The sequence below is a fragment of the Scatophagus argus genome, chromosome 6 (genome assembly GCF_020382885.2).
Source record: "Scatophagus argus isolate fScaArg1 chromosome 6, fScaArg1.pri, whole genome shotgun sequence".
Lineage (NCBI taxonomy): Eukaryota > Metazoa > Chordata > Actinopteri > Scatophagidae > Scatophagus > Scatophagus argus.
In genome coordinates, this window is record NC_058498.1 from 11594309 (window position 1) to 11611018 (window position 16710).

The window sequence follows — 16710 nt, forward strand, 5'->3', positions numbered from 1 at the left end:
ACCAATCGCTGCACTTCATGCTGATTTTAAAATCTCCCTCAGCCTAAACAGCTGCACAGACGGCCGTCTTCGTACGTGCAGTTTGAGGGTGATGACATCAAGCAGCAATCAGCCTAAGTGTCTGTTCTTGCTGTCTTTTAGGGTTATGTTCGGATTGCACAGTGCAGGGGTCCCTTGCGTAATCGCATTTAAGGACACGCGCTTGTTTTATTTGTTTTTTTTCCAGCCACCTCATTTCCAGGCTTCAGTTCACTTCATGTCAGCATCAGCCAGTAGAGGGCTTCAACTTCACACTTTTGTCTAAAAAAAATAAATCCGGGAAGTTGGATTATTTTTTATATTATGACACAAAAAAGGGTGGAAAGTAAATTCGCTCAAGTACTATACTTAAATGCAAATTTGAGATACTTTTACTGCACTTTAGTCTTTTCTTTTCACCAAACTGAGAACAAAATACAGAAAAGTCATTTCTCAGGACTTAAAAATACACTCCACATCCAAAAATTATTCCTTAGAGTTTCAACTAAATCTAATTAAAGTGCCTAACATGCTTCTGTGCACAAAAAATGTCTTAGACAACTGTTAATCAGAGTTTAAAAGGACACAAGACTGAGAAATGTCCTCCAAAACAGTCTGAAGCCTTCACTTGAGGAACTGGTGTACACAGAGAGGCACATGAATACATGCTGTTCACACTGCATGCTGCTCTTCAGAAAAGTGATGATCATTCAAGAAATGTAAAGAGAGCTATTTTTAAATGTATTCATTAATAATGAATTAATGATATTTCATGTATTGTGCTGGCTCATCTCTCATATGTTTGTTAATTTCAGCATAAATTAAAGACTCTGGACTCCACTTGGAGACGAGACCGGTGAAGTTTGGATTAAATTGTCACTAAATATCATTGGTTTTTACACTACAGTTTTGTTTGTTTTAACTATTTGAGACTCTTTTGATCTAAAGTGAGATTTATTAGTCAGAACACTGGTTAGCAAATACAGGTTTTTATTTATGTGCTGTCCGGTGTCACAAAGCCTTTTAAAGGGCAACACAACAAACGTTACGTCATATGGCCCAACAAGCTGAAAACAAAAATAAAGACACACGTGGTGTGACATTTGTCTGACCATGCAGACAAATATAATAAACACAACATGTCGCTGGATGAGAGGGACCAGTGTGAGGGCTTACAGTGGAAAGCGTGTTCCTCAATATGTCCAGTAGATGGCGCCACTGGAATACCTAATTTGTCACACAGAAGAAACAGTCCTCACCACAATTCATGTAAGTTAAGGTACGTTTAGTTGTGTGATGTTCAGAAACGTGAGGTGAAGAATGCATTAAACGAGACAATTGATGTTGCACTTAAAAGAAACGAGCATCAGACAAATACGCTGGTTTGCCACGTTTATTTTAATAATTTACAAATCAATTTCGAACACAAAGAAAATAGACTGTGTAGATTATGTGGAGCATAAAGCCGATAGCTGCAAAGGTTTTAAATTAAATTGAAAGTATAAAAAATATTTTGATTCCTGTATCACTGTCAAGAATGTCTTTGTATGCATTGTACAGAAAGATCCTGAACATGAAACAAACAAACACTGTGTATAAATGAAGGTAGTCTGCTAAAGGGAAGACAGAATGTTTAAAAAGTACAAGTGCTACATTTTCATTTATTAGATATCTGTACTAAATTATTCCTCCCACATCATTTTCCAAAAATGAAAGCATGAGTCACAGGATTTTGCAGAGCTGTAGTGACGACTATTATTGTACAAGTGCAGATGATCAGGCATTTGGTCACATTAATTCATCTCAGGCATTCAAAACAACATGGCACGTTTTTGAAAAGCCTGTAGTACTCCTCCTGAATCTGGAACAACACATACAAGAACATTAATATAATATAATATAATATAATATAACATTCTGTAGAGGAAGTTAACTAAGAACATTAACATATTACATTACGTGGTTACATGTATTTTACTATTACTATTTTTTTTAAGTATTATATTTTTACTTTGTTACATTTCAGTGGGGAGATTTTGTGCTTTTTTAAAATTTACTTGTATTTTTGTGATCATTTTATATCACACACACACATGTGAAACTGTAGAATAAGTTGCTGTGGAACAAGCTGATCAAAAGCTTTTACGTTAAAATGACAGTTTGCAGAAGTACCTGCTGTACTTTGACAACATTAAATGCCACCTACACACACTCTATGTATGTATGTATGTAAGTAGTACATATATGATACTTTTTATACTCTGAATGAGGTCATTTTGCATATTGACTAGAGTTATTTTTGCTACAATACTTTTAGCACACTAATGTGTGCTAAAAGTAGGCCTACGTTACTAACGTACTAATGTAAAAGAACTCAGTACTTCGTACATTACTTAATAATAATATAACATAATATTCAAGGAAATTTAGCACTTTCTACACATCAAATAATAGTTTAATATCTATCAACACACTATCATGATTCTTGTTAGGAGAGCATTTATCTTCTACTGTCTTGATTTGAACCATCACATGATGAATGTTGACTAAAATATTTGCCAAACTCCTCAATACTTTTAGAACAAAATCAAAAAGAAGAAGAAACTTAAATGTTACCTTTCTGGATAGGACGCAGAGGAAGATGAAGATGAACATGCCCTGGAAGGCGTTGCTGATGGTGAACAGATAGGCAGTGAGGGTGGTCTCATTGAGGATGTGCAACACTCCCAAGGCCCAGGTGGCTCCCAGCACGAACAGCAGAGCCATGGCACCACGGGCGCAGGACCTGGGGGCGATAACGCTGACTTTAACAGAGTGTGGATGAATGCAACAAACAACAACAACAATGAACTAATTGTAATTTGATCATGCAAGGACACCACATGAGACCGTAATAATCCGCCAGATAAGAAACTTAGAGCCTGATTTTCTGTGTTCCTTTGACCTTCTCGACTAAAGTACATATAATCCTACCTGATGTTTTCATAGTGGCTGATTTCAGGCTTTTTCACAGCAGTGTGCCGGTACACTTTGTACATGATTACTCCAAAAGCCAAGAGATTAACCTTTAGTGGAGACCGACCAAAACAAACAAGACAAACAAACACAATCAAATGAATATTTATCTTTTAAACAATCCCAGTTTGATTATTTAAATTACTGCTTTCATTTTGAAGACAATGCAAAGACACTCTTATCTTACCAGAATGATCAAACATGCAGGCCCAATGAAGCTCCATATGAAGTGGTTTTCTGTGCTCAGCCAACACCTATAATGCAAATATTTAACGTCTTACTTAACACTTTTATTGACTGAATGTGTGTCTTTGTTGCAATAATCTGCCGAAGCAGTAGTCCAACGTTTTATCTAATCTTGCCAAATCTTATTTTTGATCTTACAGGCTAACTTTCTCGTCTCACAAGTACAAAAACAAGTGTTTAGAAAAACTAACTCTGTTTATAGTAATGAACAATTTCTGCTTCTTTTACATGACCTTAGTCTTTTAATTATAACTTGAATTAACAAACAGCAGACTGTTATTTAAAGATTTCCATTCAAACTCTCAGTGGTACCCAAAATCTTTGAGAATTTGTGCTATGCTAATTCAGTTATTACTTTCCTCTCTACAAGAATCTTCCTTTAGGTCTCTGCAGGCCAAATTCAATCACTGTCCTCTCGTATTTATAATTAATGTAATTTGTTTATCTTCCCGGAAAATGCTGCATTCGTTGTAGAAGAGCATTGTCTTCCCGACTCTCTGTACAAAAAATAAACCAAAATATTTTCCTCTTACACTTTATCAGTGCCATAATACTTGGAGCCGAGTGTGGCCGAGATGGCCACCACTACCGCCGGGCTTCCGTAGCCAAAGATGTAAAAATTACGGTGCAGGAAGCCTTTGTTGTAGATGACACCAACCACTATTAAGTACAGATGGATGCCCTCGATGCACATCCAGGCAAAGGCCGCAAGGAAGAAATAGTGCAGCAGCCCTGCAATAATAGAGCAGAAAAGCTGCAGAGAAACAAACAAAAGGAGAGAGAGAGAGAGAGAGAGAGAGAGAGAGAGAGAGAGAGAGAGAGAGAGAGGGAGAGAGAGAGAGAGAGAGAGAGAGAGAGAGAGAGAGGGAGAGAGAGAGGAATTTTACAAGTTAATGATGTGTAGAAATACTGTTATTGTGCTCCTACTGCACTTTTTGTGCATACTTGTTTGTCTAGCCTGATTTATGAGATGGGTTGTGTAGCTAATCTCTTAGCATTTCCATGTCAAAGGAGCCTTTAACAACAGGAATTCTGAAATAGTTGTTCATCATTCCTTAGAACTAGAAATAACAGATTTGTGGGACACACACACACACACACACACGCAAGGAGATTTCCTTTGTTTCACCATGCAGGTTCACCTTTCGTGGTCCCCAGCTCACCTTATGTGTGTTCATGTTGATCCCCACCAGGAAGATGAACTCGGCCATGAAGAGGCTGCAGCACAGGTTCTTGTGGATGGTGGTTCTGGTGCTCTGGATCTCACTGAAGAACCAGAAGGTGAAGATGCACATGGACAGACAGATGAGGGAGATGATCATCCCCAGCTGGGTGATCCGGGTCAGGATGGTATAGTGGGCCACCAGCTGAGAAGCAAATGGAAAGGGAGGTGTTTCATTCACAGTTTCATGGTATGCTGAGGTTGTAATTTGTTGTGTTTTCTGCTTGGAATCATTTCATATAACATGGGAATGGGCTCGGGCTGCAAAAATGTGTTGGAACGCAGCCATAAGAGGTCAGCTCTGATCCTGCTGTATCAGATATCAGCCTGTTGTTGGTACATACAAAAGGTTGGAAAATTTTTCTTTTCCTTTTTTTCCTTTTGATTTTTTATATTTATCCAGAAATTTTTGCTATGAAACAAGGACGAGTGTCTCTTTAAAAGTCGTGGGTGGATAACTCCTAGAGTTTGTCAGTCAGTACATGTAGTGAGTCACCTTGCCTTTAGGAGCTGCAACACGGACAGAGTTTCATTGTTTTTTTGATTTCAGTGGGGACTTTTTATGTTGCACGAAATGCCGTCTACCATCTTATCAAGAATATTATCCTGGGTGGAATTTTGTACTTGGAAATCTATTGGTAATGGTCTTGAAAAATCTTTAGAAAACCTTTGGAATACAAGAGCAGAGGCACATCTAAACAGTGTCTAAGTCTAAATAATGGCGAGATATACAATGTAGGTAAGAAAATTCGTCATGTCCTAAGTATTAATGTAATTTTCTAACAACAAAGATGTCATGTCATGTCAGTTAAACTGAAAGGTTATGGAATGGGGGAGCGCTCCTATTTATCAAACAAATAAACCATAACAGAACATCCATTTCTGTCGCAAAGCTAAATTTTGGCACAAAAGGAATATTTCACTGAATAAGAAGAAACATATAGACACCATTGATATTTTGCTCGTTTGTTGAAAACTGTTTACTGAAAGCATTTACTGGTGATGGAAACACTCGACTTCCTCAGTGAGGTGACTTACAATAAATCATTTTATACTGTAATTAGTAACATCTTGTGTCATTTTCTTCAGAGGAAAATAGAGCAATCTTAGGCGTCACTAAAATACTTGCAGAATCCACAAACGAGATCCATCTCGTGCTCTTGTTCAAACTAATTCACCATGATGAACCTTTCTTTTGGAAAACTGAATGGGGAAAAAAATGGTAATACCTTTGCAGTGTTACAGCTGTGATTTAAATGCATGATCACTCACGTTGGCTCGCCCAGAGGACATGAGGATGGCGAAGTGTGTGAGGTGATTGCAGGAGCAGGTGGTCGCATTGCTGTTGATGTGGATGGTCTTGCAGCCGTGAGTAGCCCAGTGGCCCTGCAGGCCGTCCAGCTCGTACTCCCAGAAGGCGCACTTGGTCACATCGGCTTTAGTGTCGATGGGCTTCAGGGAACAGAGAGGAACAACGATGATGTTAAGTGTGGACGTTGCTGTTTTTGTATTAGCTTTTGTACTGCATTGCTTAGAAATGATATTTAAAATCTTTTCATCAAAATTTTGAAATTCACTAATGTTACTCTTCATAGATTATCCATGGCTTTTCCTTTGATTGTAATCATCTCATTACTTTATGACTTACTAAAAATTAAAATGCTAAATAATCATCATGCATGACTTTGCATCAAAATGAAAGTCAGAGGACATTACGTGCAGCCATGTATGCTGCACACAATGCACTGAGGGAGCAACAGCTCACCGTAGGCAATTTTAGGGAAAAGAATCTCACTGGGATTACAGTGTACAGCAGTCTGGATACTCTGGGAAAGGGCAGATATTTTTGAGTCATGAAAATATTCAGATATTCAGAGGTCAACATACTTCACATGAATTATTATGAGCGTTACTTGAATTACAATGATCCACACAACAACCATGTTTGCAGTAAAAATTAACACCGTCAAGTGACAAGTTAGCATATTATACCTTTAAGTCACTGCATTTTTCTTTCAAATGAATCTGAGTGTTACAATAATACAGAACAAGTGCAAGCAAGAAAAAAAATCCCCAGTGCATCATGGGAAACACCACTTCACTGGCAGGAAGTGTCTGCCTGAAAATGGAGCCCAAATTATTGATTGTTGCTCTTTAAAGGCAATTTAGGGAGGATTTTCCCTGCTCAACATAAATCAACAGCTCCTTTGTTAGGTTTAAGCCTCAAGGGTCCAACAAAAGTAATGATTTCACTTTCTCATACATTTTAATTATCTTAAAAGAAAATAGCAGTACATTAACTTTTAGGGTTATTTCCCTCATTACTCTCTTTCCTCCATCATCTATTCACCTTTCCTTTTCCATTTCCCTTTAACTGAGAGGTCACTACAGAAATGCACAGAACCAAATCTGAAAATTTCACATATCTTTACACAAAGCACTAACTACTCATCCCATGTGAGTTTGTTTAAATTTGACTCTGATGGAAACTCTGGCAGTTATCAGATTATTGCCCCAGTCAGTCTGGGAATAAGGAAGCTATTCCTCACAGCGCAAAGGAGAGCACAATAAGGGCTCAAGTCTGACAAAGATGATTGGATACTGATGCTTCAACCTGAACAGGATCCTATAGGAAGCTCATTTAATAAATTAATCATTCAGTATATGACCCAGAAACGGTAGCAGTGGGTTTAAGGTAGGCAGGGAAATAAAGAAAAATAAAATCATTAAAGAAGTGAGTAAGAAAGAATAACAAAGATTAACCACATAAAAGTGGATCACAAATGCCAAGAAAATCTTGCGAAAATCTCACGCCAGATTGTCTTTTTGATTGTCACAAACACTGATACTCTGAAGCAGCATACATTTCAGGTATAGTGCAGAAGTGGGACAACAATGTAGCCAGCCTCAGCACTCTGTGCAGTCTTTACCTCGCTGTGTCTCAGAGTGAAGGTGACATGGTCAAGTTGGTAAACGTCAGCAGGTTTGACGGCTGCTGCTACGACTTGGGAGTTGACAGTGATTTCCCCTGTTCCTGCATACCGCGAGTAGTCGGTGACACCTGGGTCAGTGCTGGGCTTCAGGATGTCAGCGATGCTGTCATATCGCACAAATACCACCGACACACTTCCTGATGGACAAAAGAAAGTTTTACAAAGACAGGAGGCACTCAGAGTTATTGTATTTTTAATCAAACGTTCAGCTACTCAATTAACACTGTCTCTTAGATCTGTTTGGAAATATTACATTTACAGTCAGTGTGTATATTTGACTATTTACAATTGAATGTACAATAAAGGCATTTAACATCATAAATTGTCTTTGATAAATTGATCCATTTCTGTGTGTAAAAAAATGGGAATTATGTTGGATGTGTTTTCAGTACAAACTGGGGTTCATAATAAATTAAATAAAATAGTTTTTATTTGAATACATTTTAAGATATGGTGCAATAGGCATCAGCGTGTAAATTAATTAAGTGAATAAAATAAATTTGTATTTAGTCGGTCACAACTTGGATAAGGTTAACAGGACTACGTCACCATTTCTGTCCTCCTTAGGTCTCAGTTTTGGAGTTAGAATTATTTGATCTCCTGCCAGGGAAGCAGACAGTTTGGCTTTTATGTGACGAGCATCAAAATTGAAGAGTTTCAGTTCTGTGGGTAAAAAAAAAAAAAAAAAAAAAATTCTCAAAGATCAGAAGGAAAAGTATGAAAATCACAATTATCCCAAACCTCACCCTCCTGCTCACAGGTGGGACTGAGCAGCAGGACAGTTTAATATAGAATGAGCGTCTGTAAGAGCACTCTGTGTTAATAATTATCTCACCCATCTCGGTGGCTTTGATTTCGAGCTCAGCTGGAGTTTTGTAGTTGTTGGCCAGTGTCAGTGCACTTTCTTCAACGGTGTGTAGCAGCTTCGTGATGGTGTATTTCCGACGCTCCTCTTTCATTCTGCACCAAGCAACCAGCTCATCCCTCTCCACTAAGTTGTTTACCGCCTTCACTAATTTCTGTTGAAAAGATTTTTATGACATGTGTATGATAGCACATAATGTAACACATGCCTTTATTGCAGTATGGTTAATGTAGGTTAAAATGGCTCTCTTTTGATGTTTCATGAATAACTGGATCTGGTATGTCTCTTCTGATGTTTGCGCACATAGTGGCCTATCACAGATATATATATTCCCTTCTTGTGTAATTGATTGCAGATTCAGTTTCAATGCAGAAATGGACTGTACAAGATAAGAAGGAAAGGATAAGAACTGCATGCAGTTGCCATTTTTTTTCCTCCCTGCATTTCAGGCAGAACTCCAAACATTAAATGAGAAACAAGAATGGTAAATAAAGATTACTGTAAGAGTTGAGTTGATGACAGATGGTTTGACAGCATAATCCTTTTCTTCTGCAACCAGCGCTGACGCGGATCGACTCAAGACCTCAACATATGCGATCACTTCCACTGAGGTGAGCTCGCCGGACGTTTGCTTGGCAATTTCCTTCAGCAGGCTCTGGGGCTCGGTGAGGTTGCTCATCTAGGATGGAGAGGAAAAAAAGTATCCCTGGTCAAGGGTCAAGTGTTTCAGGGTTCCCAGATCAACTCAAATCCGTCATGGTTTCTTAATAACTACTGATACACTATAGATTTTATTTTGTTGTTTTCGTTTTGTTGGCAAGTTGCAGATTCCAAAGGTAAGCACTGCTTGGTCATTCTCAGATCAGACCAGCCAGGCAGGTTATTGGAGCTGTTCTGACATGTTAATATCACCTTTTACAAATAATGAAAGAAACAGCTAATGAACTGTAACACTCGAGCCCCCTGCAGGCAGGTCTTTTTTTTACAGCTGCTGTTTTGTTGTTTTTGTTAAATAAAATAGAATTAGAATAATGTTTTCACACAGACACTAAATCAATTTCATGTTTGTTTCTCTAACTAAACATCCATGAAATAAGCTTAACTTTCACCGTAAGGCGAGTCAACCTACTGTATGTTAACTGTCACCTAACCAGAGTTAAATATTTTAATCTCCTTCCTTCTCTAGTAACCAGGAGGACAATCCTGAAGAAAAGTGGATGCATAACATGGCACTCCTTCTATTATCCTATGCTCGAATTAAAAAAAAAAAATGTTCTAAATTTCCTGAAATACATATAGGCAACTAATTTACAGCTATTTATTAAAAAAACAAACAAACAAAAACAAAAAACAAAATGAAAGAAACAGCTGTAAGACCCAGCACCCTGCAGGTCCCAAACACTAATGCTGTTATTTTTCTTGCCTGTAGGTCCAGAGCTTCTGGTTTCAAACAGCTGGTTCTGGAAGTGGCTGGTGTTGTGTGTACTTTTAACACAATAAAGCTCAGTGGGTCTCATCTCATGCTCGTCTTGTTTCTCCCCAACAGAGGGCAGTGTTATCACATGTAATTTTTTGGGGGTTTTTTTACCTGATTTGGTTGGACTCCTGAGGAAGGGTACTTACATATTCAAGTGTTTTGTTGACAGTCTGTGTGATGCACCCGATGTTGTCATGGCAGTATTTTTGTGGATGCTCTGGAAAACAACAATTAGTATTTCTTTGATTGCTTAATTCATTTCCACAGTTTCACCAAGATGAAGAAAAGTAAAGTCTGAATTGCATAAAACTTGCGCAGGTATAACATCACATGGCTCTCTTTGCGATCAATATTGCTTAAAACATCAAAAAGCATTTAAGATTGCACACATTTACTTGAAGTATTGCGTAATAGATTCTGCCAAAAAATGTAGTTCTGTGCTGTGTGTGCATGTGTGAATAAAAAATAAAAAAAAAGAGAGAAAGATGAGGAAAGATGTGTGTCCTTGGATGTGAGCATCGGTGCACGTGTGTTTATGTGTGTCCTCCATCCTCATACAAACCTTTACATCTTACTCCTCTCTCTGGATGAAAGTGCTTAGTGCCTGACGCTGGGATGTAATCACGCTGACAGGTGCAATAGAAAGATCCATTCGTATTATGGCAGTGCGAGTTTGGTCCACAGGGCTGTCCTGACTTGCATTCGTCAATATCTGAAAGATGCAAATGAAGAGTTCGGCTTCGATTGAACATTAAAATAATGTGATTAAAGTGACCCTCTCAAAACTGATAACCAAAATGAATTCAGATGGTAAAAAACATGTCTTTAAAGTATTTTTTTTAACCACAAAATGAGTCAGAATCATACTGAAGTGAAGCAAATAAAGAGTGAGGCTCATGTAGTGCCACTCATTACATTTAATACACTGTGAAATTGATTTTGGAGGAGGAACTGTAACTCCAGCATGCATATTACACATCTGAATATTCATAAATCAGCCTCTGAAATCAACTACATGCTTCTGCAGTGTATATGGTAAATGGTGTTTGCCACCCAGTTGGAAGTCTGCAGGGATACTTTATGCAAACAACCCGGGTTGAAGGTGCTGTTCGGCTATTTGCAAATGGAGCAAAAGATCTCAGGTAGTTAGTCACAATAGCAGCGAACGGCCGAAGGAAAGAAATCACTCGCAACATGTTCATCCTCCTCAGTACAGCGAAATAAAAAACAATTCACACACACACACACACAGTCCTGATGCCTTCACAGCTGTGTGGTAGCTGCTTTCACACCAGCTCATGTACATTATATTTTACCTGGTTTCATGTGTCACTACAGTTTATAATATGAGCAGCATGACCCAAACTAATATTTGTACATTCGTAATGCTGAGCGAGTGAATGAAACGTTACCAATGCACTCCGTGCCGTCGTTGGGCTGGAAATCGCCCCGTCCTGTCGATGTGTATCCAGAGACACATGTGCAGTAGTAGCTGCCCGGTGTGTTGGTGCAGATCCCCCTGTCCCCACAGATATTAGTCACATTCTGGCACTCGTTGTCATCTGTGGTGAAAAGAGGAACATAGAAAGTAAACTGGGTTAGATGCTAGAAAATGGAAAAGGGAAAAAAAAAAAAAAAACAAAAAAAACTCATGTAGGATTAAAAACCTTTAGCCTCTTTGAAAAAGATAAATTGGATGAACAAAGAAAATAAAAGATTGATGACCAGAAACTTAGCCTTACTTACTACTTAAAAAGAACGTTAACAAATTCAGCAAGTTAGTTTTAGTTTTTTTTTTATCTTTGAAAATTATGAACTGTTCTTTCCTCAATATATGTTTAGTGCTGGCCTGTTACTGTATGTTATTTGATTAACTGGACTGTAATAGTTTCCTTTATACCCTTGTTCAGTCTACCATGTACTCTTCTACTTGATTTCCAGCATTTCCCAGCAAGCCCTTCCAATGTACTCTAGAAAAACAAACATGTCTCAACATATATATATAGAGAGAGGGGGGGGGGGGGGGGGTATAGATATAGATAGTTAGATAATAATACTTTGATTTGAAACACAGCAGCAAGTTATCTGTTCAATAAAAAGATAACACTGCCTGACAAGCTTAGGGCATAGTGGCAACAGTTCCTGACGCAAACATCCCACACCAAAACAGCACCACGCATTTAGCCATCAGTTCAGAAGTGATGATTTGGTAGGAAAAATGTAGATTTTCCATATTAATCCATTTGTCACTGTCAAGGAATGTAACCCCACACATTCACCGTTGTGGTATATTTCCAGATTCAGTCAAATTTAGGGAAGGCAGCTTGATTTCACACAAATATTGAATTTAACTGTCCTCCACAATTGGCTTACTTTATAAGGATGCCTAAATTTGATCTTGGTTCTGGATCTGAGCCTGGGTTTTGATGAAGTTCAGTTGTGTTGTGTGGCTCCTTTAAACCAGTCTTGATTAAAGCCTTGGCTGACTCCAACTTATGTGCCATTCTGTTGTTCACATTTGTGATGGGCGAGCAGTTGTCTGTGTCTGCGTTTGATTTTGAGAAACTCAAGTTACATCAAATATTTTTCACTTTGTTGTCCAGGTTTTAAAGCTCCAGATAGAAAATCAGTTGGCTGAGGATGCGGCACGCATTATGGGAAATATTGCTCAAGCTTTAATTTCAAACGCACCCTTGTCTCTGGTGTGCCATTTTATTGGAAGTGACCTGGTAAGACTTTCCACTGTTGTTTTCACTTGTGAAGGTATGATGGACATGGTGCTCTTCCTCTCCTCTGTACCTTTTGCACAAAAAGCTGTCCGGGAAGGGAAATCCTTTGCTCTGATCAGGGAGGTGACTGTAGCCAAAGGGGAAATACCTCCATAACACACGGGACCCTTGAACCATCATTGTTGCACAAACATTACATCCGCATACTTTATGAATCACTTTGATGTCTTAGTCTTCATTTTCAAGTGTCCGGTAGATACTGTATGTGCTTTTATGACTTTGTTGCTAAAAACACTAGAAACATTGAATGGATCAGCTTAATTCTGATTATAAAATTTTCTTTTTCTGAATTGTTTTCAGTGAAAAACCTTTTATACACAAAAAGGAAATGCAGCATGAACTAATTCATGGCTCCTTGTTTCACGAATTTTTATGTTAAATGAACTCACACAACAAATGATCAATAGCATTATGTAAATGAACATCATTTGTAAATCCACTACTACATCGTGACTCCACTGACCCTGAAGTTTATTGTGCTTTTTATGTTTTAAAATGATTTGCTGTAAAGATAGTATTATTTTGATTCACTTTTGGCCCTTAAAAAGGTAAGCGGTACTGGGATTGTGGTCAAATTTGGTCAGGAAACAAAAAGCGCTCCAGGAATTCTAAACAGAAACATAACAGGAATAACAATGCTGATTGAGAGGCAACACTGGCCATTAAAAATGCCCCAATAAAGCTGTATCACAGAGATATTGTTTCACACTGCAGTGTTTTCACGGTAATTAACTCTCACTGAGGTGACGTGGAAACTAGCTGGTGGGCAAAACAAAAATTGTGAGTTCCAAACCAACACCGCTGGTTAGACAAAATACAAAGTCTTAAAGTTCAGTCACAAAATTTAAAAGAAAAATTAGCTGGAAAAGATACGTTTCCTTGCAATTAAAAGAAAAATCACTGGTCCCTCGTAGGCGTGTGAACTAAGCAGTGCAGCATTTTGGCTTAAACTCTAATAAATGTTATGTGATTTTCTTTTTTGAGGCAAACCATCTCTAAATTTTAAGATGATAAGAGACAAGAGCCAGTTGCAGATCAGCGACACTGTACAAAACCTGCTCATTTATGCTGATCAAATGATCACAGTGTCATATTTGTGTTAGTGCATCCTGTTTTATATTTTGATGAAGCTGAGTTGCTTCACGAGCTGACATCTAAAGAAGCTTTAACTTTAACAGATTCAGTACCTGAGATATTTTTAACTGCTTGCATGCAAATTATTTTGCACTGCATAGTCAACACAACGCTCTAAAAAATGTTAAAGTAACCCACATGTGTACAGATGTTGGCCTATTGCTGCTGTCTGCTAAAGATAAGAAGTCACAAACAACAAAGGCTGCCTAAAATAGTCAAGGCTTCCATGACAGCTACACAGAAGGCTGGTAGTCTTGCATCATTGTTAGTACTCTGTAGCATACGGGTAGCTTTGTATATTCACCATTGCAAAATGTTGTTCCATCTCCGGTATATCCGTGCTCGCACAAGCAGGCGTTTTTTGATCCGTTCAGGGTCTCGCATCTTGCAAGTTTATGACAAGTAGGACAATTGTCAGAGAGGCTGCATGGATCGATCAGACTGGAGAGCCATGCTGTGTGGATAAAAGTACCAAACACAAGGCTGTTAAAATATATAAAATATGTCATTACAAATCAAATCACAAAGCATTACAAATCTCTGTGACGGTAGGACTGCTGTTTTAGCATGTGTGGTATCTGTGAAAATTGTATCTTTATCTGTGGCTGTGTTAAGCTGCTACTGTAACTACACAAGGTCCACTGAAATAATAAACTGAATTACAGTATATAGCAGTTTACAATACAGCAACATGTAGAAACACAAAAATGTAGTTGTAAATGAAAAAAATCTGTATAATTTAAAAATAATTTGCTATTCTTATATCAAACTCAGATGCGTCCCCTTCACACAGCTCGACCTCATCGCAGTTAATATGGAACACATAAACACATATACATCTAGTACTGTCTCCCTGGAAGACACCTGCGAATATGCCAGAGGTTAGATAAGCTCACATACCTGTCAAAAGTACAAGTTTCATTGGCGACTTGAGCAAAGACTCCATACTTGCGCTGGGTTTGGATTTTACTTTTAGCACAGACGGCAGTGGGCTGGCTGGTGACGTGGTCCATTTCCTTGCATCGGCTTTCCTGTTTCCCTAAACCTGGCCCTTCCTGTCTTGATCTTTAATCTGCTTTCAAAAACATTCAGCTTTCACCCTTCCTTCACCAACCACTCAACACAAAGCACCCAGCACACTTTTTTTTTTCATTTGGTTCCACTATACACCTAATATAAAAGAACTTTTAGCTGCATTCACACACTTTTTTGTGGCATTGTTGACACTGTGATTTATGTCGCCATTTTGGAAGCGTCCACGCCATTGTTCTCACTTGAACACATACAGTAGGTTATGTAAACACGGGTCAAAACAACACCAGCTAACTTCACGGAAGGACGACCCCTCCTCCCATCCGCAATGAACTGTACATAATTTCACGCACACATTCCAGTGCTATGTGTCTTCCAGTGACCATCTCTCTCTCAATGATGGACACTAGTGGACCTAAACATCTGAAATTCTTGCAGGGGTTTTCTGCTAAAACAAACTGATTCAGGCCTTTGGATTTCATTCTGCAATGCTAATGTAGTGCAGATTCTGTAGTGTTTTATCCATATAGGGTTACTCACCACTCATTAACAACTATATTCTTGCTTTATTGGTTTACAGTCACTATGAGTCACACTTTCTTCAAACAAATGAAATGAAAGAAAATATTTCCTACATGCAAATCTAGCCTTAACAATGGCCAGCTCTTTATTTCAGAATTTCTTTTAAACTGTCTGTTCATCCACACATTTCCTCGATCTATTGAAGATATCGAAGATGCCATTTATAAAGTTGCAGTGCTCTATTGTTTAACATTTATGTATAAGACAGAGTAATTGTACCTGCGTGGCTCAAGTAGCAGTGGTGTTGTACAGAAATGGCTATATAAACAGACTTTTACTGCCCTTTGTGCTGCAGTTATAAGCTGAATGTGCCTTTGAAGATAAGCCATAAAACAACATATTTTATTTTTGTTTCTTTGACACCTGTCATGGACTAATGACCCCATTCTCAGAGTAGGAAATGAGTAGGGCTGGGTGCTTGTTTTGTTTATATTGGTGGGTTACTGACCCACACAAAACAAAGTTGTGAGAAGCGGTTTAAATGACTCAAAACTATCCATTTCAAATGCAGATATTTATAAGGTCTAATTCAGCTAATCTGCCATGCCCAGAAATATCAGTACCCAGAACTGTTTTTTTTTTTTTTTTTATGGCACTGGCAGTGGTAGTTAGGAAACAGGTGAATTTATATGTGAAAGTGACAACAGTCCACAAAAGAACTAGCCATTCAGGTGTAACTGAACTCTTTTTAAACAGCCTTCCACTTTCTGGCACACAAACACATTCATTGATGAATAGTTTCAGTTGGAAGATAAGTTCTTTGTTGACTGTATTGCAATCTGTGGAGGTGGTTTGAATTGCTTAGGCAAGGCGTTTAGTTTACTGCTGAGAAAGGCAGCTGCTTTGAATGACACCATTAGAATTGTGCTGCATTACTGTCCTGGGAAAGTGCCTGGTGAAAACTACATCTGAATGTCTCTCTGACACTCTCCTAATAGTAAGGAAGGAAGTGATGTTGTCTAGAACAAACCTGGACTGATTGCACCCTTCCTCCTCCGCTTTTTTGTCTCAGGAAATCTCTCACTTAGTGAGAAATTCAGAAAGCTCTCACAGGAGCTTGCTCGCTCACAATGACATTGTAAAAAAGACACCTAAGAGAAAAGGTCTCTGCAACTGTATGGAGGCAGGCTTGTGTAAATGTTTCCTCTTTTTCTTTCCTCTCTCATGGATATGGAAATTTTGATTCTGCAATAGTAGAAATTTACGTGGGTTTCTCTCTCCCTCTCTCTTTCACTTTCTGTGTGTGTGTGAGCAGCCGAAGAGTGCTGCTTATGCCATTCAGACAATATTGAGATTTGCAATACAGACGACACTGGAGAATCTATTTTGACACTTCT

General features: G+C 38.4%; 1 protein-coding gene across 1 annotated transcript; it reads right to left on the reverse strand.

The window, feature by feature from the left end:
- Nucleotides 1-1401: 1401 nt before the first annotated feature.
- Nucleotides 1402-14816, reverse strand: adgrl4 (adhesion G protein-coupled receptor L4). The gene is made up of 16 exons (XM_046392445.1): nt 14660-14816; nt 14064-14213; nt 11249-11398; nt 10399-10548; nt 9983-10053; nt 8859-9038; nt 8330-8513; nt 8044-8157; nt 7432-7631; nt 5774-5953; nt 4443-4646; nt 3813-4033; nt 3221-3287; nt 2992-3083; nt 2635-2803; nt 1402-1879 (listed from the first exon to the last, which is right to left on the reverse strand). The coding sequence occupies exons 1-16, from the start codon at nt 14703-14705 to the stop codon at nt 1817-1819; spliced, it is 2241 nt and encodes a 746-aa protein (XP_046248401.1). The 5' UTR covers nt 14706-14816; the 3' UTR covers nt 1402-1816.
- Between the last annotated feature and the right edge of the window lie 1894 nt (nt 14817-16710).